General features: G+C 42.5%; 1 protein-coding gene across 3 annotated transcripts; it reads right to left on the minus strand.

The window, feature by feature from the left end:
* Window positions 1–668: 668 nt before the first annotated feature.
* Window positions 669–27,981, minus strand: LOC118361276 (solute carrier family 2, facilitated glucose transporter member 1-like). 3 transcript variants are annotated; one of them, XM_035741084.2, is made up of 10 exons: window positions 27,666–27,981; window positions 15,750–15,845; window positions 7,503–7,663; window positions 7,074–7,314; window positions 6,590–6,752; window positions 6,090–6,277; window positions 5,836–5,940; window positions 4,333–4,434; window positions 4,020–4,223; window positions 669–3,838 (listed from the first exon to the last, which is right to left on the minus strand). In XM_035741084.2, the coding sequence occupies exons 1-10, from the start codon at window positions 27,681–27,683 to the stop codon at window positions 3,635–3,637; spliced, it is 1,482 nt and encodes a 493-aa protein (XP_035596977.1). In that variant the 5' UTR covers window positions 27,684–27,981; the 3' UTR covers window positions 669–3,634. The 3 variants fall into 3 exon arrangements, with proteins under 3 accessions (XP_035596977.1, XP_052338915.1, XP_035596981.1); XM_052482955.1 differs by lacking the exon at window positions 27,666–27,981 and adding an exon at window positions 17,264–17,308; XM_035741088.2 differs by lacking the exons at window positions 15,750–15,845; window positions 27,666–27,981 and adding an exon at window positions 8,521–8,683.
* Between the last annotated feature and the right edge of the window lie 15 nt (window positions 27,982–27,996).

Genomic DNA, 27,996 nt, shown 5'->3' on the forward strand with positions numbered 1-27,996 from the left:
AGTCCAATGGCGGTGAGCTTTACACCACTCCAGCCATTCGCTTGGTATTGCACATGATGATCTTAGGCTTGTGTGCAGCTGCTTGGCCATGGAAACCCATTTCATGAAGCTCCAGATGAAAAGTTATTGTGCTGACATTGCTTCCAGAGGCAGTTTGGAACTCTGTAGTGAGTCGAGGACAATTTTTACGCACTATGTGCTTCAGCGCTTGGAGGTTCCGTGCTGTGAGCTTGTGTGGCCTACCACTTCGCGGCTGAGCCATTGTTGCTCCTAGATGTTTCCACTTCACTGTAACAGCACATACAGTTGACGGGGGCAGCTCTAGCAGGGCAGAAATTTGATGAACTGACTTGTTGGAAAGGTGGCATCCTATGACGATGACACGCTGAAGGTCACTGAGCTCTTCATTTAGGGCATACTCCTGCAAATATTTGTCTATGGGTATTTCATGGCTGTGTGCTCAATTTTAAACACCTGTCAGCAACGGGTGTGGCTAAATTAGCCGAATCCACTCATTTGAAGGGGTGTCCACATACTTTTGTATATATGTCAAAATGATACTACAAAATGATCATTTCATAAGTAACTATATTCAAATAATTTGGGTAACTTTCAACTCTCTGTTTGAATATGTTGAACAAAGAACAGAAAAGACACACCCACGAAAGTGGTTCTCTGCGTGCAGCTTGCTTTTATTGAGCAAAATATCCAGCTACCATACAATACCTCATAAAAAAAGGGGAAGAGCTGTCAGTAGAGCAGTCGTGGCACTTTGTTGTAACATAAAACATAAAGAAAACACAAAAGATCTCCTTCTGCTGCCTACTTCCCCATCACCCTAGGCACTACACACAGATTAGCGTTTTCTTTTTGGTAGGCTACACAATAGAATTGTACAGCTCACTAATAAATAGTTTTGTTTTGTAAAGTGATACAGAACTCTGCAACTGACAAGTTAGAGCTTACATGGTATTTTACTCTTATTCTGGTTATACAACTACAATGATCTATTTTGTATATTATTTACAGCATGTGTCCAATACTAAAGAAAAAGTCACTATGCATAAAGCAGTGACTTGTGGTGTGTACAAACGCACACACGCACGCACGCACGCGCGCACACACACACACACACACACACACACACACACACACACACACACACACACACACACACACACACACACACACACACACACACACACACACACACACACACACACACACACACACACACACACACACCATTACATTACATTGTATTGTTCAAACAAGACAAGGATACAAATCTGTAAATTCCAAAATGTCTTGCCTTAACTGATTGACAGACTACGAATCCCCTTCTGTAGAGTCGCCCTCTAAAATCCATAGGTTCAAGTGGAGTTGTATGCTAAATTTGCTAATATAAAAGTATATATTCAAATTTGCTGACATCATTGTCCTACACTCTTCGAAAAAAAGGATTCCGAAAGGATTCTTCGGCTTTCCCCATAAGATAAATGTTTTTGGTTCCAGGTATAACCCTTTTTGGTTCCAGGTAGAACCCTTTTGGGAGGACAGAACCCTCTGTGGAAAGTTTTACATGGATACCCTGTGAACACCCCCTTGTATAATATATCAGAGCCGGCAAGCCAACTTCATCACCATCATCTGGCATCAACTGCGTCACCATCATCAAACCATCATCTCATTTTAGGAGCCTGAGATCGCTGATCTGTTGAGGGAGTCCTGCTCTATGGCTATGACAATGTCTCCTATCCTTTGATTTGTTATGCGTTAGCTATATGTGTAAGCCAACTATGCCTGTTATGTCATGTGTTATATGTATAAGCCAAGTATGCCTAGTATGTTTATGTTTGTACATTTTTGAACCATTTATTTAAGAGGACTATAATGGAAATAGATCGTAAAAAACATGTCTTGTGTCATGCTTGATAATTTTAAATGCATTATCCACATTTGTGGTTGTATATTTTTTTACATGGTCAAATAAAATCTATCTATCTATCTATGTACAGTTGAAGTCAGAAGTTTACATACACCTTAGCCAAATACTTTTAAACTCAGTTTTTTCACAATTCCTGACATCTAATCCTAGTAAGAATTCCCTGTCTTAGGTCAGTTAGGATCACCACTTTATTTTAATAATTTGAAATGTCAGAATAATAGTAGAGAGAATTATTTTTTTCAGCTTTTATTTCTTTCATCACATTCCCAATGGGTCAGAAGTTTACATACACTCAATTAGTATTTGGTAGCATTGCCTTTAAATGGTTTAACTTGGGTGAAACGTTTCAGGTAGCCTTCCACAAGCTTCCCACAATAAGTTGGGTGAATTTGGGCCCATTCTTCCTGACAGAGCTGGTGTAACTGAGCCAGGTTTATAGGCCTCCCTGCTCGCACACACCTTTTCAGTTCTGCTCACAAATTTTCTATAGGATTGAGGTCAGGGCTTTGTGATGACCACTCCAATACCTTGACTTTGTTGTCCTTATAAGTCATTTTGCCACAACTTTGGAAATATGCTTGGGGTCATTGTCCATTTGGAAGACCCATTTGCGACCAAGCTTTAACTTCCTGACTGATGCCTTTAGATGTTGCTTCAATATTTCCACATAATTTTCCTCCCTCATGATGCCATCTATTTTGTGAAGTGCACCAGTCCCTCCTGCAGCAAAGCACCCCCACAACATGCTGCCACCCCAGTGCTTCACAGTTGTGATGGTGTTCTTCGGCTTGCAAGCCTCCCCCTTTTTCCTCCAAACAAAACAATGGTCATTATTGCCAAACAGTTCTATTTTTGTTTCATCAGACCAGAGGACATTTCTCCAAAATGTATGATCTTTGTCCCTATCTGCAGTTGTGAATCGTAGTCTGGCTTATTTATGCCGGTTTTGGAGCAGTGGCTTCTTCCTTGCTGAGCGGCCTTTCAGGATATGTCGATATAGGACTCGTTTTACTAGATACTTTTGTACCTGTTTCCTCCAGCATCTTCACAAGGTCCCTTGCTGTTATTCTGGGATTGATTTGCACTTTTCGCACCCAAATACGTCCATCTCTAGGAGACAAAATGCGTCTCCTTCCTGAGCGGTATGACGGCTGCGTACTATTGTTTGTACAGATGAATGTGGTACCTTCAGGCGTTTGGAAATTGCTCCCAAGGATGAACCAGACTTTTTTCCTGAGGTATTGGCTGATTTCTTTAGATTTTCCCATGATGTCAGGCAAAGAAGCACTGAATTTGAAGGTAGGCCTTGAAATACATCCACAGGTACAGCTCCAATTGACTCAAATGATGTCAATTAGCCTATCAGAAGCTTCTAAAACCATGACATAATTTTCTGGAATTTTTCAAGCTGTTTAAAGGCACAGTCAACTTAGTAAACTTCTGACCCACTGGAATTGTGATACAGGGAATTATAAGTTAAATAATCTGACTGTAAACAATTGTTGGAAAAATGACTTGTGTCATGCACAAAGTAGATGTTAACTATAGTTTTGGCAAGTTGGTTCGGACAAGACATTTGTGGAGTGGTTGAAAAACTAGTTTTAATGACTCCAACCTAAGGGTATGTAAACTTCCGACTTCAACTGTATGTATGTATGTATGTATGTATCGGTGTTGTCGGAGGGCTTAGAGCTGGGAGTCGGCTCCCCCCAGGCTGTTCATCTCGTCAGGCGCATACTTCTCCCCTGCCTCTCCGGCATCATGGCGGAAGCCAGCGGCGATCTCGTCAAACGATCGTCCCTTGGTTTCGGGCACCATGAAGTAGGTGAAGACGAAGAAGCCCAGCAACAGCACGGTGAAGATGATGAAGACGTAGGGGCCACACAGTTGCTACAGAGAATACAGAAATGTTACATTATTTTCACAATTTCCAAATTGAAAGTGGAATTCACAAGTGCTATTATAGAACTATATAATATATATAATAATATATACTATCAATGTATATTATTAATTCATATAATATGAAAATGAGCCATTAATGAAATAGTAATGGTTTCTGTCTCCTTACCTCAACGTATTGGAAGGTCATGCCCACTATAAAGTTAGCTGACCAGTTGGAGAATCCAGCCACAGCAAAGGCAGAGGGCCGAGGACCTTGGCTGAAGAGCTCAGCCACAATGAACCATGGGATGGGGCCTGGGCCAATCTCAAAGAAGGCCACGAAGCTGAAGATGGCCACGATGCTAACGTACGACATCCATGGCAGCTGGTCCTGAGGCAAGACACATCAGTAGACGAGTCTGGTTGAAGTAGCCGTGTACATAAAATATAATATGAGCATATCCATTTTTTATGTTCCTTTAGTGCACCATTATACATACCAGCAGTGCCATGGCAACTGTCATCAGGACCGCTGAGAAGGCCATCCCCAGTAACCCAGTGAGGTGAAGGGATCTTCGCCCAGCACGCTCCACAATGAATAGCTATATAAAGAGAGCGAGGAAGAGGAGAAGAAAGGTGGTGTTAGTGGGGGTTGGGGAGTGGCTACATTTCAAAGACACATTTCTCAAGCTGTTTAATTTTCCACCCATACTAGAAAAAACAAACATTTAAAATATATTTTTTATACATTTTTGGGGGATAATGTGTTTAAAATGGATATATAAACGTATGTAAAATGTATATCACAATATACACTGAGTGAACAAAACATTAAGAACACCTTCGTAATATTGAGTCCAGTTGCACCCCCTTTTTCCCTCAGAACAGCCTCAATTCATCGGGCCATGGACTCTACAAGGTGTCAAAAGGATTACACAGGTATACTGGCCCATGTTGACTCCTATGCTTCCCACAGTTGTGTAAAGTTGGCTGGATGTCCTTTGGGTGGTGGATCATTCTTGATACACACGGGAAACGGTTGAGCTTGAAAAATCCAGCAGCATCGCCTGGCACCTACTACCATACCCCGTTCAAAAGCCCTTAAATATTTTGTCTTGTCCATTCACCCTCTGAATTGGACACCTACACAATCCATGTCTCAATTGTCTCAAGGCTTAAAAATCCTTCTTTAAACTGTTTCTTCCCCTTCATCTACACTGATTGAAGTAGATTTAACAAGTGACATCAATAAGGGACCATAGCTTTCACCTGTATTCCACAACTCAATATTAGGAAGGTGTCCTTAATGTTTTGTACACTCATGCATTGGAAAATGTATTTAATGTATTCTAAAATACATTCTGAAATACATTAAATAATGTTTCCACATGTATTTAGTGATACATTTAGTAAATATATTTTCAAATGTCTTTTCATATTAATATTATGACACATTCTCCCATGGGTGGCCCAACGAGCTCAAACCAAGGCCACGCCTCCAAGAAGCCACGCCTCCAGATCATCTAATAGGCTGGCGCAGCTACAGTATATTTGCTCAGTGTATTTTTATTGTACTTGAGACATATCAAAAGCGTACCGAAAGCACTAAAATGCATTCAAATTTCAAATCATGTAATGATTTTTTCATTATTTAATGAAGCTGAAGAGAGACACTTACTTTTACATTTGTATTTAAACTCTTGAGACAGGAAACATGTTTTTTATGAAGTTGAACATGCACTCTTTATGACAATGTTAAAATTATATCAATGCAAACATTTTGTGTAAAAAGAGTAATTAAAGAATCCTCTGAAGGGCCAAACTATGTCATATGCTGAATTAGGAACTGCTTTGGCCTCCCTGTAGACTAGATATCTTAGCTATGCATTTCTGGAATTGTCAGCCATTACATGCATTTGAACAAATATGGAAATGTATGTACATGTATTTGAAATACATTTTGTGAAATTAAATATAATTAAATAATTTTTTTTCTGACTTACAGACACAACAGTGAAGGCTGTATTGACTACTCCAGCCCCAATGGTAGCATAGACTGGCTGAGAAACCCCCGCCTTCTCAAAGATCCTGGTGGAGTAGTAGAAAACCTGCACAAAATTGTCATAATTTAGTGGATCATGTAGTTTGAAGTGTGTGTGCACATGTGTGTGCATGAGTTAGCATGTATGTGCATGCATGCATGCATGCATGTGTATTCACAAGTCAGTGTGTGTCTCCCAGAGTGTCCTACACTCACAGCGTTGATGCCAGACAGCTGCTGGGAGAGCTGGAGCATGATGGCGATGAAGATGGGCTGGCGGTAGAGTGGCGAGCGGAATAGCTCCAGGATGGTCACTTTCTTCTCCCTCATCATCTGCCTGGCCTCCTCCTTCATCTCCTGCATGTCGGCGCCCACCTCCTCAGTGCCTCGCAGCTTCTCCAGCACTGCATGCAAATCCACACCACACTCAGGACTCCATTCAGCTGGTACCAAGATGCATGACTGGTGGCCTACCCTCCTCCTGGAGAGCTACTGGATGTGCAGGCGTTTGTTCCGGGCCCTACTTTAACACCCCAGATTCTACTAATAAGCTGCTTGTCAGGACCTTGATTAGTTGAATGGTGTGTTAGAGCAGGGCTGGAACAAAAGCCTACACACCCAGGAGCTCTCCTGCTCTCCATGTGAATAGGTCCTCAGCCGGGAGGGTTCCATGTTTGAGGGAGTGAAGGTGTAGCAGTAGATGGTCAGAGGCTTACCTTCCCTGGCCTTGAGCTCCTCGTTGCAGTTGATGAGGAGGAAGCGAGGGCTCTCGGGGCAGAAGGGCAGCAGGATACACTGCAACACGGCCGGGATGAAAGTGAGGCCCAGCAGGAAGGGCCACATAGTGGAGTTCCCCATGATCGACTCCATCCCAAACACCTGTAAGTAACAATATGTTCGTACACTGTAACACTGTTAATGAAAGTTAAACTACCATGGAAATGCACTGTGGTGAAGTTACTTGGGAACGGTATGTTGGTGGAAAGAATATATTTGTCCAGATGATTGTGCTGTATCACTAGCGTTGAAAAAGATAACAAAAAGATCACACCTGAGGGCAGCAAATATTACTTGAACATTTGTCTTCTCGTCATTGCTATATTTGTCCAGGTGTCCTGTGCCACATTTGGATTGTCATCTCTAGTAATCGCTGATATTGGATCAGGTGAAACTGAAAGTCACCCAACGGACAGTGCCTACCTGTGCCATGAGGATTCCAATGACGATTCCCAGCTGGTGCAGAGTGCCCAGCGCCCCACGGAGCGAAGTGGGCGCGATCTCCCCCACGTACATGGGCACGAAGCCAGTGGACAGGCCGGAGTAAAGTCCCACGATGAAGCGGCCAATGATCAGCATCTCCCACGACACCGCCAGCTTGGAGAAGCCCATGAACCCGGCGGCGATGAATGCTAGCACATTGGCGATGAGCATCGAGTTCCTCCTGCAAATCATTCACAGTGAGGTCAATTGAAAAATATGGCTGGCTTCTTCACTTCCTAAAGGCACAAAAATGCTATACTGCTGTTAAGGTGCATAGGACAGCACAAAAAAAACAAAATGACCCATGATTACCACACCCTTTTAACGTAAAGACCAGTCTAAAATATAACACTAACAGAGCAGATTTACCTGCCCAGGCGGTTGACAAAGAGGCCCACGGAGAAGGAGCCGAAGATGCCCCCGACAGAGAAGATGGCCACGGAGATGGACCACAGGGTGGTCAGGGATGTGGCAGGGATGGGCTCAGAGTACCTGTTGTTCCACGTGTCATTCAAAAAGCCTTCAATGATCTAAGGTACAATACAACATATCACAACATGAAGAACATACATTAACTATATTCATCATTGAAGGTTGCTGGAGACATTAAAGCTGCAATCAGCAGCAAACAATAACAAAGCATTCTCCCCGGTAAAAAGCTTTGTGATGGGCCTCCCAAGTGGGTTTGACCCATGAGGCATCACACAATTGGCCCAGCGTCGTCCGGGTTAGGGTAGGGCTTGGTCGGCCGCATGTCCTTGTCCCATTGCGCTCTAGCAACTCCTTGTGGTGAGCTGGGCACCTGCAAGCTGAATTCAGTCGCCAGTTGTACAGTGTTTCCTGCGACACATTGGTGCGGCTGGTTTTGGGTTAAGCGAGCAGTGTGTCAAGAAGCAGTATGGCTTGGCAGGGTCCTGTTTCGGAGGATGCGTGGCTCTCGACATTCGCCTCTCCCGAGTCAGTACGTGAATTACATTGATGGGACAAGACTGTAACTATCAATTGGATATTCCGTAAAAGGGGTAAAACTAAAAAAAAAAACATTTTAAAAGCTGAGGGATGGGGCTGGAGAAATGTAATCACCCTCAAATTCATAGACAGAGTTATGGATGCAAGGACTGACCATCCAGGATATCAAAATTGGAGTTTCAACCATGTAGCGAATGTTTGTTTACATTTACTTTGTTAAAAAACATTGGCATAAAACAAGCTTATATTTTGGGTTCTGATGGGGTACGACAGTTGAATTAAACTCATGAGGCATTTATAAATGATATTCTTCAAGACTCAATGGGTACATATCGTTAATTTATAAGTAAAACAATGTCTGTACAAACTGCAGATTGCCCCTTTAAATAATATCATTATCATACATTCATACACTCACAATTCAATTCATTGTGAATTACCAACCATAGAGTGAAATTATAGATATTGTAATCTCGGAACCTGAACTAAAATCTTGCGTAATTGCGTCAGATGCTCAATTAAGTTCTGCGCGGAGACATGATAGAAACAAATATTTACTAGGATGTGGAGCGGAAGCCAGGGCGGTATCTAAAACAACTGGGTTAAATGTCCCCTCCCATTCCGAAATTGGAAAGATGCGAACACCTGCGAAATCATTATTTATCCAAATGATCAGTGACGAAACATCTGTGCACCTGAACAAAGTTCCTAGTCATCTCCGACGCTACGATACCAGGGATGCGGTCCAAACAGACACACCCTGGTTTTATGCCCTTGGGGGAATGGCTATCTTGGAGGGTAGTCCAAATGATTAGCCAAGGAAGAGACGTTTGCAACATTTTTAGTCGGCTTTGCGAGTGTACAATTATGTTCACTCCAGGGCCTGAAACTTCCCATAATTCAATTCGCGACTGCAGCCCAAGGCTGGGTGCTTTATATGCGCTACAGTCAATTATGATTGCATGTCTTTTTATATTATTAATATACGCCTACTGTATGATAGCTAGGAAATGAATTCGCTTGTTAGCCTGCCTAGCTGAAACTTCTGAAGAAGGAAAATGTTTTACTTCTACAATTTCCAAAAGATAGCCAAACAAAAACATATTTACTTTTTACGAGACGTGTTTGTGCCGTCATGAGCATTAGTAGCACCATTTCTAACTTATTTGCATTCATTTTAGTTTAATTCAAAGCACATGTTTTGCCTATTGGCGCAAGGTGTTGAGTTCTCAAGAAATTACGTATTCCTTTTTGTGTTACAGTAATGTTATAAACTCAGCAAAAAGAGAAACATCCTCTCACTGTTAACTGTTAATTTTCAGCAAATTTAACATGTGTAAATATTTGTATGAACATAACAAAATTCAACAACTGAGATATAAACTGAACAAGTTCCACAGACAGGTGACTAACAGAAATGGAATAATGTGTCCCTGAACAAAGGGGGGGCCAAAATCAAAAGAAACAGTCAGTATCTGGTGTGGCCACCAGCTGCATTAAGTACTGCAGTGTATCTCCTTCTCATGGACTGCACCAGATTTGCCCGTTCTTGCTGTGAGATGTTACCCCACTCTTCCACCAAGGCACTTGCAAGATCCCGGACATTTCTGGGGGGAATGGCCCTAGCCCTCACCCTCCGATCCAACAGGTCCCAGACGTGCTCAATGGGATTGCGATCTGGGCTCTTTGCTGGCCATGGCAGAACACTGACAATCACACACAGAACAAGCAGTATGCCGGGTGGCATTGTTATGCTGGAGGGCCATGTCAGGATGAGCCGGCAGGAAGGGTACCACATGAGGGAAAAGGATGTCTTCCCTGTAATGCACAGCGTTGAGATGGCCTGCAATGACAACAAGCTCAGTTTGATGATGCTGTGACACACCGCCCCAGACCATGACGGACCCTCCACCTCCCAATCGATCCCGCTCCAGAGTACAGGCCTCGGTGTAACGCTCATTCCTTCGACGATAAACGCGAATCCAACCATCACCACTGGCGAGACAAAACTGCAACTCGTCAGTGAAGAGCACTTTTTGCCAGTCCTGCTGGTCCAGCGACATGGGTTTGTGCCCATAGGCGATGTTGTTGCCGGTGATGTCTGGTGAGGACCTGCCTTACATCAGGCCTACAAGCCCTCAGTCTAGCCTCTCAGCCTATTGCGGACAGTCTGAGTACAGATGGCGGGATTGTGTGTTTCTGGTGTAATTCAGGTAGTTGTTGTTACCATCCTGTACCTGTCCCCCAGGTGTGATGTTCGGATGTACCGATCCTGTGCAGGTGTTGTTATACGTGGTCTGCCACTGCAAGGATGATCAGCTGTCCGTCCTGTCTCCCTGTGGCGCTGTGTTAGGCGTCTCACAGTACGGACATTGCAATTTATTGCCCTGGCCACATCTGCAGTCCTCATGCCTCCTTGCAGCATGCCTAAGGCACGTTCACGCAGATGAGCAGGGACCCTGGGCATCTTTCTTTTGGTGTTTTTCAGAATCAGTAGAAAGGCCTCTTTTAGTGTCCTACATTTTCATAACTGTGATCTTAATTTCTTACCGTCTGTAAGCTGTTAGTGTCTTAACGACTGTTCCACAGGTGCATGTTCATTGATTGTTTATGGTTCATTGAACAAGCATGGGAAACAGTGTTTAAACCCTTTACAATTAATATCTGTGAAGTTATTTGGATTTTTACTAATTATCTTTGAAAGACAGGGTCCTGAAAAAGGGACGTTTCTTTTTTTGCTGAGTTTATTATGTTGTTATATTCTATTTTGTTATGAAGAATACGATCATTTTGATATTACGGAAATGGATTCAGCTTTAATCTAACTTTATTAAATGGGCAACATTCGCCAGAGTAGCCTGTTCTCTACAAGTAGAGCGGAGACTGTGTGTAAAGTAGAGAATCTGCACTTGCGCAGACCTTTCAGGACCTTTAGTGTCGGGACGAGGGGTCCATAAAATTCGGATCCGCAGCCACTCAGTATTCGGCCAGTATTCTAAAGAACAGGTAAATAAAAACATTCTTACAGAAGCCAGCTTTTGACCAGCAGAGGGGGGCAGAGATACACGATGCAACATTGTTCATTACAGGACTTCATGTTGACAAACATAACTCAGAGTGTCATGGATACAAGTGTGAGAAAGGCAGAGTTTATTGCCCAAAGAATATGCCCTGGGTCTCTGACTATGGAAAGCATATTTTTCCCTATGGCATCACCATTCGCCCCCTGCAGTGGTTTGTTGGATGTGAGCACATCATTGTTTTTTTTACCTGACTTTGACTTATACCCCACAACATTTTTATCTGGTGATACAAATTTTCTAGTGTACTAGTGTACTTTGAAGGAGGTGTGAAGTAAATTTGCCATAAAGAATATGCGAAGAAGAGAGTAGTCAGAGTGAATGATCTCTTTGTTATTATTAGTTGCACAACTCCTGTAGCCACCTTAATCCTGCAAACGTGACAATGATCCCTTGTTACCTCTGCCACGTGTAATGGACACACCGGAAGTGGAATGATTGCAATGGTAAACATTTCCCAAAATTCCCAGTTGGTGACTTCCTGGAATAAGATTGAAATACAGGAATCCTCCAACAGGGATCTGGGGGAAAACCTGGTAAATTTGGGAAAGTTAATGGAATTTTGAAACTGTAATTCACTACAATAGATGGTGACTTTCCACCGCAGACCGTGGAGGTGACTACAAACCCTAACAAATTATCAAAGATACTGGATCCACTAGCAGCTACCTTACTGTCCTGCACACATTTAGACTGATGTAATCTTAATCTACAAAGCTATTTATAGTGCTCATGTGCTCAGGTATCCCGTAGAGGCTCCAGGATTGGCCTTAAACCCCCCAAATCACAGACATACACACACGCACACACACATACACACAAATATAAGTACACACACATTAATACACATTTTTATTTACAGAGCAGGCTTCAGTAATACCTCAAGTAACTTTCTCAAGAAACTGCTGGAGTAAAGTACATACAGTACCAGAGTATCTCCAGTATATCAGCCAGACTGTCACTTACAGATGTCAGATGTTAATTTGATCACTCTTTCGTAGCAACATTTGTTCCTGCCAGCTGGAAATTCGAAGAAGCCTTGTGATTTAGATACGTTCACTGAAAACCTGCAGTTCTCTTTCTCTCCATGTAGGGGCAGTCGAGTCATTCGGACCAGTGCCAGCTATCAAAATCATTCTTCTTCTCTTGCCTCCTCAAACAGTAAAGCACCAGACAGAATATTAATACATTTCCTACTGCTACTGTAGGTCTATAGGTACTATTACTGCAACATTAAAATGTACAAAATGTATCAGAGATACATCCATACACATCAACAACTGTTGTTTCATAAAGCTTAATAACTCAAGATAGATATTGGTCTCCACAACGACATAAAAGTGTAAAGTGTATCCGAGATGCAGCTGTATAGTAGGCTACACCTAAACTATAGCCTACTGAAGCCTATCAAAACTACTTGCACACATAGGCCTATAATATCAGATGTAAAGACAAGATGAAATTGAGAATCGTGAGGTAGCCTACGGAATGGAGCACAAAGGCGCATGAAAGAAAGTGACTCAGATTTTAAAAACAAAAAAAAACGCAGCCCATGATTTTTTTGATCTAGTGTATATATTATAGAAAAAGATATCAATTGCCACAGTAGATTTGCCATGGTAAACGAGGAAATACTTTATTTCAATTGTACAGAATGCTTGTCAAATAGATTTATTTTAAAGGACTAAGTTCAGACTTTTGAGTTATTGTGCCAGAAGAGAGTGGGCTGGAATCAAACCCATAGCGATACGCTATGGCTTACATGTGTGTGTGTGCTGAAGGCAGCGGCCTTAAGACTTTGATTCCAAGCAGGACTAAGGTAACACTGTCAAAAACCTTTAGGTAGCGGTAATGTGGTGACCAATAATGGTTGCAACTGAGATTAGATGTGCGGGTGAATTTATCGATTATTGATGGTTAAGTTGGTGACAATCTAGTTCCATCGATGGTGGCAATAGGCCCCTTGTTATGTGATTATATTCCAATACATTCTGCAGGCTAGCCTATCCATTGTCACAAAATGAAAGGTGTGAAAAATGATAATAGGCTAAGATAATGGCTCTCGAGGGGTTGGCAGACGTTTTACGGGCTCCTAACCAACTGTGCTATTCTGTTTGTTTTTTCCAGTGGTGGAAAATGTCATCAATTGTCATACTTGAGTAAAAGTAAAGATACCTTAATAGAAAATGACTCAAGTAAAAGTGAAAGTCACCCAGTCAAATTATACTTGAGTAAAAGTCTAAAAGTAAATATACTTAAATATACTTAAGTTTCAAAAGTAAAAGTACAAAAAATCCTTATATTAAGCAAACCAGACTGCACAATGTTCTTGTTTTTTAAATTTACAGTGGCACACTCCAACACTCAGACATAATTTACAAACAAAACATTTGTGTTTCGTGAGTCCACCAGATCAGAGGCAGTAGGGATGACCAGGGATGTTCTCTTGATAAGTGTGTGAATTTAACCATTTTCTGTCCTGCTAAGCATTCAAAATGTAACGACTACTTTTGGGTGTCAGGGAAAATGTATGGAGTAAAAAGTACTTGAAGAAGTAAAGTAAAAGTTGTCAAAAATATAAATACTAAAGTACAGATACCAAAAAAAACTACTTAAGTAGTACTTTCAAGTATTTTTACTTAAGTACTTTACACCACTGTTTTTGTCCGCATGGTTTGTAACTCATTTTGTACATAATGTTGCTGCTACAGGCTCTTGTGACCGAAAGGAGTTTCTGGACATCAGAACAGCGATTACTCACCCTGAAATGGACAAAGATTTATTTTTTATGAGTCTGATGTGAAGGATATACTGCTTTGTCGTGAGAAGGCCCAAATCCTTCACGTGAAGAATAGACGGAGAAAAGGGCGAGGAGTGTGTGCCTTGTAAGTGTGCCTATTTTAAGGACTGGGTCAGTGCCACTCCTTTGCTATTTTTTTGTTGCTTTTATTGAAGAGATAGAACAATGTTGGAAACATGGGGAAGGGTGAGTCAAAGGGCAGTGGACCGGAGTCGAACCCTGCAGACTCTGGCACATGTATGACTGGATAAGCGTTTGTAACCGCTGGGCCACATAGGCACTAAGGCCACCAATTAGTTATTCTGCCCATTGCTTGTCTCGAACATACAGTTTAATAAAAAACATTTTAAAAAAGGATTTTCCCTACCGGAAAATACATTTACTTCCTAGAAATATGTGGATTTATTATAATCCGAATAAGAATTCACACAAGACGCGCTGTAGCCTGCATGTAGCCTACATTGGCTACTTGAACTGGAGCTGCAGTCTAAGGGATCCAAAAGGGTTCTTCAGCTGTCCCCATAGGAGAACCCCTTTTGCTTCCAGGTAGAACTATTTTTTGGTTCCAGGTAGAACTCTTACAGGGTTCATGTAGAACCCTTCTTGGAAATGGTTTTACATGGAACCCAAAGGGGTTCTACCTGGAACCAAAAAAGGTTCTTCAAAGGGTTCTCCTATAGGGACAGCCAAAGAACCGTTTTAGGTTATTTTTTCTAAGAGAGTAGGTACGGTATTGCATTGTATACAATCACAGCTTCCCCCTGGTGACGATTCTAAATATTTATTCAGACATTGAAATCCTCCTCCTACAGGGTTATTTCCCCCCTGCTACAAAACAGGTCAAACTAAAAATCCAACATCCGACACCAGTAGAAGGGTTGCGTCTCCTCTTATCTCACCAGGGAGTCTCACCACATCAGTCAAAGATCCTACATGTGTTTTATGTATCACGGTTGATTGACCTGGTGGGGCTCTTGATGGAGAGATGAGATGCAAACCTTGACAAACAAATCAAATCTGAGTTTATTTGACATATGCACAGCATACAATAATAGTAACAATAACACCTTAACCAAGTCAAAAAGAGCACAAATACAAATACAAAGAAAGGTAATAACGTAAGAAAGATATACTGAAAAATACAGAAATGTCCTATGTCGGTAATGCAAGAATATACTGTGAAGGTTATTTACATGTAATAAAGTGATAAGTGACTTGGCTGAGCAGCGAGAAATATAGTAAAAGCAGATATGTAGCAAAAGAGTCTGGGACTCAATCGTAGGGTCATAGGCACAACATAAACGATCCGGAACCATCAAATCATCGACCCTGATCATCTTAAAGCCAATACTGCATGTAACATGGGCCATTAACTAACAGGTAACGAATGTTACTTTATACATAGTCACGTTTGCCATCTAACTCATATCACAGACAGAGGTACGTATTGTTGCTAGACTATTAATGGCTTGGAAAATGGACTTTGGACACGGCACCTTTGGGTAGGACATCTATGAGCGCCATGCATCTCTTAAGAACATCTTAACCTGCAGAGCTAGTAAGAGGTGTCAAGAATGAATAGGAAGAATACTGTCTTTACATTCACTGGGTTTGGACAGGCTTTAAGGGGCACAAACATAGAAACTAACAGAGTATGTGTCCAAAATTGCACCTTATTCTCTATACAGGGCCTCTGTGGCACTGGGCAAAAGTAGTGCACTATTTAGGGATTAGGGTGACATTTGAAACTGTCCCTTTCTCACTCACCTTTTGGGGAGCGTTGATGACCCCTGTGTTGTAGCCAAACTGCAGCGAGCCAATCACAGCTGTTCCCACTGCCATCATCAGCTGGAACGTCACCCCCTGTGGGCACAAAAATAACATTTAAATTAAAGTCTCTTCAGTTTTACAAAGAAATGCTCAATGTGCTCAATCACCTGCGTTATTGTATTTTCCTACGAGCATTTTTATTTTTTATTTTAATATATATATCTGTGAGGGAAAGTATATTCAGACTACTCTGATTTTATATGAGAACTCTTGGACTTGGATAAAAGACAGGCGAATTGGGACTAAGACTTAATAAATGTGCATGAGATATTGAGAACTCACTTGGACTCTGTGTTACTGACACTGGTGGTCCATTCATTATAATCCCCTTAAGGAATGAGGAACATCAGAAACTGGGCATGGCTCCACGAGAGGGCAAAAATGAGACTTAGTCCCCTCAGTTGAAACTTGTGCCACCTCAGTTTTCGTTTTATGTCCCAACCTGTCACTCAAATAGTTGAGTGACAGGTTGGCACAAAATCTGTATCTGTATCTATGTGTGTGTGGGTTTGTGTGTAGGGGTGCTATGGAAAGCCACTGGAGGAAAACACATGCTCATTTGTGGTAGACTATGTGAATAATGTGATACTTCACCTGTCATTTTTTATTTAGATTTATAAGGACAGGGTCAAGTTACAGTTGAAGCTGCTTCACTGAACTCTGCCTCACACCCCACCACTATAGAGTTTAGTTAGCTTCTTAGCTTCCTGCAAAAGGCGTTAGTGTTATTAGCCTATTTAGCTCTAACCAGCTAATCTACCACTGCCAAGATGGATATCAGAAATTAAACCATCGAGGCCGCCGCCAAGCCCAGCAGCGATGATGCTGCCGAGCTCCTGCTTGCTACGCGTGAAGAGCCCCCCTTCCCCCCTTTCACAAGTGCTGCCAGTTTAATGGCTCCAAAGTCCCCTCCACCTCCGTCTGTTCCTGACGATCTTGGTACAGAGGAGCCAGCCCAGGGCGCAGTCCATGGTGCAGTCCATGGTGCAGTCCATGGTGCTGATAAAGCACAACAGAGTTTTTGCACCAACCTTTTTACTTCTTGGTCAAAAGCACTCAATGGTCTCAACATTTGAACTTTTATGTTCATTGTGGTATAGCGTGATATAGGCAGAATTTAATATAATTCCAATGCAAGAACTCAAATTACGCCCCTGGGTATATCTACATATCTTTATGTTTCATCACAGAAATAGATAGCCTAGTTTGTTTACTGTTAATGTAACTAGCCTAAATATAGATTGCCCCTTGCCATTAACGATCTGATATTTTGTTTATAAGCCTTTAGTAGGTCTTTGTTATGTTCGCATTCATTCGTTCGCATTCACCTGTCAGTATTCTAAGCCAGGTCTCTGTTTCGAAATGTACTATTGTTGTATTATCATTGTTTAAAAAAAAATTAAAAAGTTGCAGCCACACTGACGTCCATAAAAGTTACCCTCTTTACTCACATCGACAGGAATCTCAGTCATTTCACCTTCTAGAATCTGCATCTTCTATCTGTTAAGTCAAAAGAGAGATGCACTGAGAGTAGCTTAATTCCTACTCTTTCAAATCGTCTTAGTGAAATTCCTTTTAGATCTTATACAGCATGTACCACATCATAAATCACTTATTTTAAAATCGGGTATCAACAACAACATATGTCCTGCTCAAGCAATAACACACTCTCCATCTTAGCTGTCCAGGCTTGAGCTTTTTGCGTCAGTGGCCTTTTAATAGTATAGTAATCTGGCTCCTATCTTGTGAATGACAGTGCTCCTGTGTGGAGGTTATATCCAGGGAAGCGGAGTCGGCCAGCAGTGCAGCTTTGCAGGGATCAGCTGCTGCTGTGGCATGCTCACGCCTCCTTCTACACCGTTGTCATGGACACCTATCGGATGCCCTTTAGCTTCTCGCCTGCCCTGCGAGGGAAGACTGTCCCCTGTGAAGGACAGGCCGAGTGTAAAAATGGCCAGCTCATCCTCCATTCAAGACCCCAACTCTCTTTTTAGTTTTCTTATTGCAATCATCATTATTTATTAGCCAATCGGCAACCTTTATTCCCGGGACTTAGCGTAGGACCCCACCATGCAGGGCCATCAGTCAGTCACTAGTTTTCCATTCAGGTAGTCTTCCACAAGATTCCCACAATAAGTTGGGTGAATTTTGGCCCATTCCTCCTGATAGAGCTGGTGTAACTGAGTCAGGTTGGTAGGCCTCCTTGCTCGCACACGCTTTTTCAGTTCTAACACACACATTTTCTATAGGATTGAGGTCAGGGCTTTGTGATGGCCACTCCAATACCTTGACTTTGTTGTCCAAATGTGAAGTATGCTTGGGGTCATTGTCCATTTGGAAGACCCATTTGCGACCAAGTTTTAACTTCCTGACTGATGTCTTGAGATTTTGCTTCAATATATCCATTATAATTTTCCCCCCTCATGATGCCATCTATTTTGTGAAGTGCACCAGTCCCTCCTGCAGCAAAGCACCCCCACAACATGATGCTGCCACCCCGTGCTTCACGGCTGGGATGGTGTTCTTCGGCTTGCAAGCCGACCCTTTTTCCTCCAAATATAACGATGGTCATTATGGCCAAAAAGTTATATTTTGGTTTCATCAGACCAGAGGACATTTCTCCAAGAAGTATGATTTTTGTTCCCATGTGCAGTTGCAAATCGTATTCTGGCTTTTTTATGGTGGTTTTGGAGCAGTGGCTTCTTCCTTGCTGAGCGGCCCTTGAGGTTATGTCGATATAGGACTAATTTTTACTGTGGCTATGGAAACTTTTGTACCTGTTTCCTCCAGCATATTCACAAGGTCCTTTGCTGTTGTTCTGGGATTGATTTGCACTTTTCGCACCAAAGTACGTTTAATCTCCTGAGCGGTATGACATCTGCTTGGTTGATTTCTTTTGATTTTCCCATGATGTCAAGCAAAGAGGCACTGAGTTTGAAGGCAGGTCAATTAGCCCATCAGAAGCTTCTAAAGCCATGACATCCTTTTCTGGAATTTTCAAAGCTGTTTAAAGGCACAGTCAACTTAGTGTATGTACACTTCTGACCCACCGGAATTGTGATACAGTGAATTATAAGTGAAATAATCTGTCTGTAAACAATTGTTGGAAAAATGATTTGTGTCATGCACAAAGTAGATGTCCTAACCGACTTGCCAAAACTATAGTTTGTTAACAAGAAATTTGTGTGGTTGAAAAACGAGTTTTAATTACTCCAACATAAGTGTATGTAAACTGTAACGTTCTATTGTGTGCTATATTACCTCATTGCTACTAGCATCCGTGTATGTTATAGTGTGCCATTGTCTACTGCTAGCCTACTAACCTATCCAATACTTGAACCACTGTATAACAGAGGTGGGACCAAGTCACTATTATTCGAGTCACAATGTCAGAGTCTCAGGTTTGAATCTGAAGTAGAACGGGTTAAGCCTCGAGTCAAGTCCAAGTCATGCATTCTAAGAGCAAGTCAAGTTGAGACAAGTAACATGTTTTAAAAACATGCAACGCCTGTTCAACTACAAATCTTTGTCTATTTGAGTCTACCAGACAGCCCGTTTCATTAATTTGGTCTGCAACACAGTTTGATTTGCCCATGTAATTGTACAATAGGGACCGTGTAGCAGTTATAAGGGCATGAAATCAGCAGAAGGCAAGGCAGGTTGACATGCTCAGAGTGTAAATGTATTGACAGGTTGGTGATCCAATGCTGAAAGAACCATATCATACAATATATACAAGTAGATTAACCAAATATACACGGGCAATAGCCCAACAGTTCCATAAAGGTTCAATACAAAATAGCCTCTGTCTGAGGCTTAACATGTCCTATCTGAAGGACACAGGTAGAGGGCAAGACTGTACAGCCTCCCCTTGAGAAACCAAATCGAATTTATCTAACAGGAGCTCAAATAGGTGGGCCTACATAATACAAGCACTTGGCCCCCATGACCATTCAATTACACAATTGGCAATTACAACCAATAAACTGGTTCTATAATGTAAAAGGCCATTTCCACATCCATTGGTACATTCGTCTTAGTCGGACTTAATGAATATTAATGATATTTCAACACCATGCATAGATGGAACAATAATTTTCTGTTATTCAACCTTCTGACTCCAATGCTTGGAGCGCAGGCCACGTAGCCTAGTTCTATGCGCACTGGGGTACGCACGCTCCTCTTACGCACAACAAAAATGACAGACATAGGACATAGACGCACAGAACTCCGACATAACCCGGAAAATATGAACAAAGGAAACCATACATTGAATTAAATAAACATAACTTCTATAAACATCGCGCCCACCCAGAACACTGCAACAAATGGTTGGCTAAATGGAAATGTATCGTAGGACCTATCAAACATGAAACAGAAATGTCTACGTAGGCCTATCAATCATGGAACAGAAATGTATATATATATGTGTTGCAATAAACGGTACGGGGATGGAATGATGAAACGCTAGAAATGATTGTAGTATTAGATGGAATATAGATTAACCACATACGGCCTATGCATTTAACAGCAAACATTTCAACAATATAAAAAGCACTCCCCCTCCACTGGCGGGAGTTTGGAGAGTGCAAGTGAAGAGCCGAGCCTATGGTGCGTCTTCGCCACAGTAATAATTCATTTTACAACAAATTCAAAATACAAGCTTCTTAAGTAAATTATACATTTCAAGCAATTGCTACATACTAAAAGACCAGTAGGCCTATGCTAATAATTGTTGCCCCATTGCTGGTGAGCTTGCGAAGTAAACAATTAATATTCTTGATCACCAAACCATTTTGGAGCTGCATATTTATTTATTAATGCTAATCCTCTCTTCCTACAATTTTGAAGTTTGCGCTGCACCCAACCATATAGCTGTACAGCAAATCAGCAATATTTTCGCTAGCTCGCCAAACTGTTGTTTGACAGTTTACTGGTCTAATCAGAGTGCCGAGTGTGCGTATCACTAGCCAATCTGTTGCAGTTATTTTTTGCAAGGGCGATGCTGCAGCTACTGTCTCTGGCTGCAAGTGACAAAACATTACCAAACCTGACCAGATCATTTCAAGTCATCAGTCTAAAGTCGAGTCCCGAGACTTGAGGCTCCAAGTCCAAGTCAAGTCTCAACTTATTTTATTGTCCAGTCTCAAATCATCAAATTTGTGACTTGAGTCAGACTCAAATCCAAGTCATGTGACTCGAGTCCACAATTTTGCTGTATACTGTTTCCATTTAATGCTATTTGTGCCCTGTTACTGCTTACACTGTAGTAGCTTTGTAGCCTATCACTGTATAGTTATTATCATATACACTACATTGCTATTAATGCTCTATACGTTACATCATTGCCATTCCCTTTGTATATCCTTACATCGCTATTACTCTGATGTAATATATATTCCTTGTTTCTTCTGTTCTACAGAAACCACAACACTATCACTACCGCTAGTTTCCTCCTCTTCTCGTTTTCTCTGTGTGTGTGTGTGTGTGTGTGTGCCTGTCTGTTTGAATAAAGTGTGTCTCTTGCTGGTCTTTATTAGTCCTCTTACCAGGACTTTGGGACAGTTGCCCCTATACTCGAAACTGGCACTTGTATCGCAGTCCACCACCAGTTGGTTGCGCTCTTCTTCAATGGTCCTTTGAACAGGATCCAGTAACTGCTCCAGCCCAAGGATGCCAGTCACCAGAGAAGATCCTCCACAAGTTGTGGTCCGTCCCCGCCATCAAATTCAACCCCCACATCATCGAATCGACTATGAGGTAAGCTTCGAGTCAAGTCAACACACAACACACAAAAACACACCACTCCAATGAGGGAGAGCAAGCAAAGGCCGCTGTGGCTGGAATTAGTGACAACCAAAGAGGACACACTGCAGTCACAAATGCAAGATACAGCAGCTCATTGAAGAACTCAGGCTCAGAGAGTTCACCAACACAGACCAGCCATCATCATCGTCATCACCTACTCAGTTAAACCCTCGCCGTCGTGAGCCATCGCACCACAGAGACAGGTTGCCTTCTAATTTCAGGACTCGTAGCCATACAGAGCCACCTAGAGGGACAACCTCATCTGATCACCAACGTGATCACCTGACACTCATCGTCAGCCTACACATAACCCACGGTCAGTCTACACCAGATTGCCATCATCAGCCCTCACCTGACTGCCGTCAGCTGACACCTGACTCCCGTCAGCCCTCAACTGATCGCCGCCATCAGCCTACACCTGACCGCCTCTGTCGGCCTAGACCTGACCACCGCCGTCAGCCTACACCTGACTGCCACTGTCAGCATACGCCTGACCGTCAGCTTCAGCCCTCATCCTGCATCGTCGCAGAGGTTGGAAGAGACTTCGCTAATTTCAGACTCCTACAGCAACAGCAGGTACCCATACAACAACATTATGGAGTCCCTCACAGAACTGTAAGGCCAGCCCCACCAGCTTGCCCTACAACGCATCGCAGGGTTATTGGACGGCCCCAACATCAACTTGGTTGACCTGTTGGATAAGCTAGGGAGCTCACACTCTTAGCTAAGTTGCCACACGACTTAAGAGCCAGCTTCAAGAGACATGTGGACCCCATTAAGACACCCATTCTAACCCTCCTTTACCTGACAGAGTGGCTTGAGTACGAGCTGAGAGTGCACGAAGATGGCACGCAGTTCATCACACGCCGAGATCAGCATGTAGACAAGTCCTTCCCCAAGACCACAACCATCCTTCACGGAGGTGAGCAGAGAAAAGGCAAAGCCAAAACCTCTTTACAGAACCAGTCATCAGAGGAAAGGTCACGGTAGAAGCCAAAGGAGTACTGGCCATTCTGCAACACCATACAGCACTACATGAATCAGTACACCAACTTCCAGCTCCTTTTCAAAGAACAGAAAGAATCCGGAATCAAGATAAATCAGATATGTTGGAAGTGTGGACTCGAACACCAAGCAGCGCAGTGTACTCTCAAAGCTACGTGCAAGAAGTACAATAAGAAGCATATTGAGATTCTCCACAAGGTCAACAGTAGCACAAACGCTATCAAGAATGCTACAAAGACCACAAGCACAAAGGTGCCAGCAGAGAGCACATGCCTTGTGAGTTGCTCCCCTACTCAAGAAACCAACACTCGACTCATCTGACGTCAAAAACTATAGACCTGGGAACTTCCGGTGGCCTTTTGGCAGAAATGCACGTGTAGTTCTGAGTACCGTCTCAAAAGTCCAAAATCCGTCATAAATTCCATACTGTGAAGGAAGCAGAGGCATGACTTGCAGCTGAGGACAACTACCAGAGAAGGAGCCCAGTCATAGCCTCCCATTCCTCCAGATTCTCCCCATTGTAGACGGAAGAAACAAACAACTACAGCCCCCATCCTTCCTTGAATAACCCAATCGCATGAAGGCCCATCTAACTAGTAAGATGGACACAACTAATGCTAAGCTAACTAGCTAACGTCACCCATGTTATTTTTTTATTCAGCGACATAATGTAGTTAATTTGGTATGAGGGGCATGGTGGATTTGTTAACTTGGCGGTTAGCATCTAGTTAAATGATTAATAGGCAGCTGGCTGGCACGTGGCTAGCTAGTTGAGTTGGCTGGCTGGTTAGGTTAGCTGGCTGGATAAGTATTTGGGTCAGGCTGAAAACGTTAACTGGCTATAATATTTAGCCATCAGTAAAGGAGTCCTGGGGTAGGGAAAACATTATGGGGATTAACATACAGAGCGCTCATCTTGGTATGAACGTGTTCTGTGAAAAGTAACGTTGCCACCTATTCATATCATGTTGGATAAAAACAAGAGGCTAACATAATGGGACTGTTCATGGGACGTGTGTCGCTGTTTGGGAGCCTTCTGATGTTAGCGAACCTGAGTTCCTACCAGCCAAAGAGAGCGGTTGAAGCTATAGACTTCCTCTTTTGCGGGTGGTTACTGTTTTTGTTGTTATTATTGTTAAAACTCAGCTGTCAGAGTTGGTGCACAAATTTTTTTTTTCCTGTTTATATCGAAGTAGGTGTTTTTTATTTAATTTCTTGTATATTTTGTCATACACTTATCCATACATTCTATATGACAAAGGTTTTAAATTAAACGTGAGCTCATCGTAATGTTGTTAAATTCCCATGGTTTGAATTCCGCTATCAAGCATACCAAATTATTAGAATACATAAGACGCAAAAAGGTTGATGTCACCCTAATACAAGAAACCCACCTAAAACATAAGATGTCTATAGATTCCAAAACAGATACTATAAATGTGTTGTTCACTTCTCAGCCACAAACAAAAGAAAGGTGTTTTAATACTATTTGATAGAACACTACGTGTTCAGGTTGATGGTTCTGATAATGATGATGCAGGACTTTTTGGATTTGTAACTACGGTTATAAATCACACTAAGATGTGTTTCGCCTAATAGAAAAGACTATTAGGTCCTTCAGAATAGCAACTTGTTGTGGGAGGAGATTTTAATCAAGTATGTAATTCTCAGTTAGATAGGTCTCATGATTCATCGCACTCTCAAACTGATCATTTCTGACCATGGAGCTGTCCTGTATAGTATCTTCCTTGATAGCTACAAACAGAAAGGCGCCTAAAGATCGCGCTTTTACCACAACATTGCTGCAGAATAAGGCTTTTTTTGATACAACTTTCAGAAAAGTTTAAATGATTGTTATTGTTTAATACAGATACAACTGCTCTTCCTCCCAGGGAAGGCCTGCCCACTGAAAAACCTCTCCATCACGGTTGACAACTCCACAGTGTCGCACTCCCAGAGTGCAAAGAACCTTGGCGTGACCCTGGACAACACCCTGTCGTTCTCTGCAAACGTCAAAAGAGTGACCCACTCCTGCAGGTTCATTTTCTACAGCATCCATAGAGTACGACCCTACCTCACACAGGAAGCGGCTCAGGTCCTAATCCTGCCCAGTCTGAGAGCTATCCCTACTAGAGGCAGGTAAACCAGTCCCTCCAAGCAACCGTCTGGTGACACTGGCCACTGAGTATGACAACGACACTGGACTGATCAGTGTTGGAGGTCACCTTCGGATGTCTGATCAGCTGGTTCCTGACATCTTTCACCCAGTGGTCCTGGACCCAGCTCATCCATTCACGAGGCTATCAAGAAATATGACGAGCAGCTGCGGCACCCGGGCATAGAGAGGGTGTTTGGCGAGTTCTGGATTCTGATGGGGAGGACAGCTATCTGCCGCTTCCTGCTTGGTTGCACCGAATGCAGGAAGTGGCGACTCCAGCCAGATGTGCCTAAGATGGCTGACTTACCCCCAGCCCAACTGTGGTTCCATCAGCCCTCATTCTATTTTACAGGTGTGGACCTTTTCTGGCCGTATCTTATCAAGATTGGCCAAATAAATGAAAAGATATGGGGAATCACCTTTAAGTGCATGGCCACCCGGGCTGTATACGTGGATCTGCTGACAAACATGGATACGATTTGTTCCTAATGAGGTTGAGATGCTTCATCGCTCACAGGCGAAAGTACTTTCTGATCTTGTCTGACTGAGGAACAAATTTCAAGGTATGAGAGTGAGAGCTACAGGAGGCCTTCATGGCTCTCCACCCACATCTCCAGGAACAGTTGGCCAATCAAACGATTTGCTTTGCTTTCAACCTGCCTAGTGCGACGCACTTTGGAGGATGCTTGGAAAGGCAGATCAGATCCATCAAGACTGTTCCGCAATCCACTCTTGGCACACAGACCGTCTCCAAAGAGGTGCTGAGGACTATCCTAACTGATATAGAAGGGATCTTGAACTGCAAGCCCTAACTCTGTTCTCATGGTGGCGGCCAGACTCATTAGTACCACAGGTGGTCTACCTCGAGTCTGAACTGCTCAGTCGCAAAAGGCAGAGACTCAGCCAGGTTCCAGATGACCATTTCTAGCATTGATTCACAAGCCCGCCAAAAGTGGCACAAGGATAAGGAGGACTTTGCAGGTTGTGATGAAAGATCAGTCTCCCAGAGCACTCTGGCAAGTTGTTGCTGTTATAAGTCAGTTATCCTTGTAGCAGACGGGAAAGTGAGGATAGCAAAGATCCACGTCAAGGATAGAATTTACGTCAGGCCTGTTGCTCGGCTCATCCAGCTGCCCTTCCTCAAGAAGCTACCGACCCTTAGCTGGCCTGTCAGCTGAAGCAAATCTGGGGGCGGCTGTAAAAATGGCCATCTTATCTCCTATTCAAGACCCCAACTTTCTTTAGTTTTCTTATTGGAATAAGGTCACACCAATCATACTTATTTACTAGCCATTCAGCAGCCTTTATTCCCAGGATTTAGCGTAGGACCCCACCAGGCAGGGCCGTCAGTCAGTCAGTAGTTTTCTATCCTGATTGATGACCAATCATTTTCCCCACCAGCTCATTCTATCTCCTGAGGAAAAATACGTTTTAGTTTCTGATGTTGATTGTGCGTGCAGCTAAATAACCACAATTAGTATCAGAGAGAGTGGTGTTGTATGTGTGTGTGTGTGTGGATCTTCATTAAAACCATTGAGCTGGAAATACGGCTTCCTCTGGAAGGACACCCTGTGGTGGTTGCTACTGGCCAAAAATCCAGCACCTACATTTTTATTCTTATCTATTATTAGTCCTTCAAATTTCATAACCAAGCCTTATTTTTCACCGGGGAATCTGAAGGGGAGATGAAAGTGTGTGTGTGGGTGAGGTGAGTTTGTGGGTGTGTATTGAATAGTTTGATGGCTTTGATAACACTTTGAAGATGCTGCTACTAAATGTATTTTCCTTTTGTACCCCATAAGTTAGATTTTCAGGAAAAAAGTAATGCAAGGGAGACAATAGTGTGGAGATAAAGAGCACTGAAAAGCTTCATCAGAAAGTTAACCCATGAGCAAGGGCATTACCCAAATGTAAACAACGTTAAATGAGAGAGCGAAAGCCAGCGTTTGGGGTCACACACACACACACACACACACACACACACACACACACACACACACACACACACACACACACACACACACACACACACACACACACACACACACACACACACACACACACACACAACAATATAGACCAAGGCAACCTCTGTTTAAAACACACAATTCAGAGACCATGAATGTGTGCCGCCTGGTAGCCTCCTTCACGGCACATGCTGTAATTATAAGGATACTGAAAAGTGCCTCAATGTGTGTTAGAATAATAATGTTATTGCCATATGGGGGGCAGGGTTCCACAAGTAATTCATGAATCTGATGTTTATACCATATAAGGCATACAACTAACTAGGATGATAATTTCTCAGAGTGAGCAATAAAAAAAATAAAACATGTTTTTAAATGTTGTCAGGCGGGGGAGACATGTACTTGTGTACATCTACATGAACCATTGACATAGGATGTCAACACAAACACCGACACACACATAAAGCGATCATGTTTTGACACTTGGTCTAACTCAAATAAAGTACTGTATGTTTCACAAAATAAACAATCCATCACAGACATGTTCTGCTCCAGGTATCAGAACCCAGTCTAGATTGATATGCAAGTTTGAGGCTTTGTTCCCTCAGACAAATTGAACCATCCTATTCTACCCAGCCATACTCAACAACACTAGATATTGCCAAAGTTTAACATCGCAAACATCCTTTGTGTCAGGTAGTTTCAGGGCAGTATTCAATATAGGCCTACTGTGCAAAAAAGTTGCAACAAAGCATCTGATATTGCATGACCTATTATTAATATGGCCATTTAAATTCAGCTGAACTGTCAAACTCATGTAGACAAAACCAACAGCACAGGTTACCAAGACTATCCGTTGGCCATCAGCATACCTTGGCTAATTTAACTATATTTTATATCTAACTTTGTCATTACCTTGCCTCCACCCTCCATATTTGATCAGTGAAGTAGATCGATGGTTGAAAGCAGGTCTTTCGGGACAACTCTTCAGAGGCAACTAAAATCCACAGGGCTTACTTACTACACCGTCGTAAGCCTTTTTCAATATTGATATCAACGTTTTAAAAAAACATTTAAAATACACAATTCCTTAATACAGTTTCATTATGCCGTCTTTCCTTATTTCTTGTATGTTGCGTTTGTAGACTGTTATAGACTCCCATGACTTGCTGCTAATGGACATAAGCCGGTTAATATAATTCAAGCAGGTTGCATTGTGATTGGCTGTCGCCAGCTTCCAAGCGAG

Source organism: Oncorhynchus keta, chromosome 28 (assembly GCF_023373465.1).
Source record: "Oncorhynchus keta strain PuntledgeMale-10-30-2019 chromosome 28, Oket_V2, whole genome shotgun sequence".
NCBI classification, from domain to species: domain Eukaryota; kingdom Metazoa; phylum Chordata; class Actinopteri; order Salmoniformes; family Salmonidae; genus Oncorhynchus; species Oncorhynchus keta.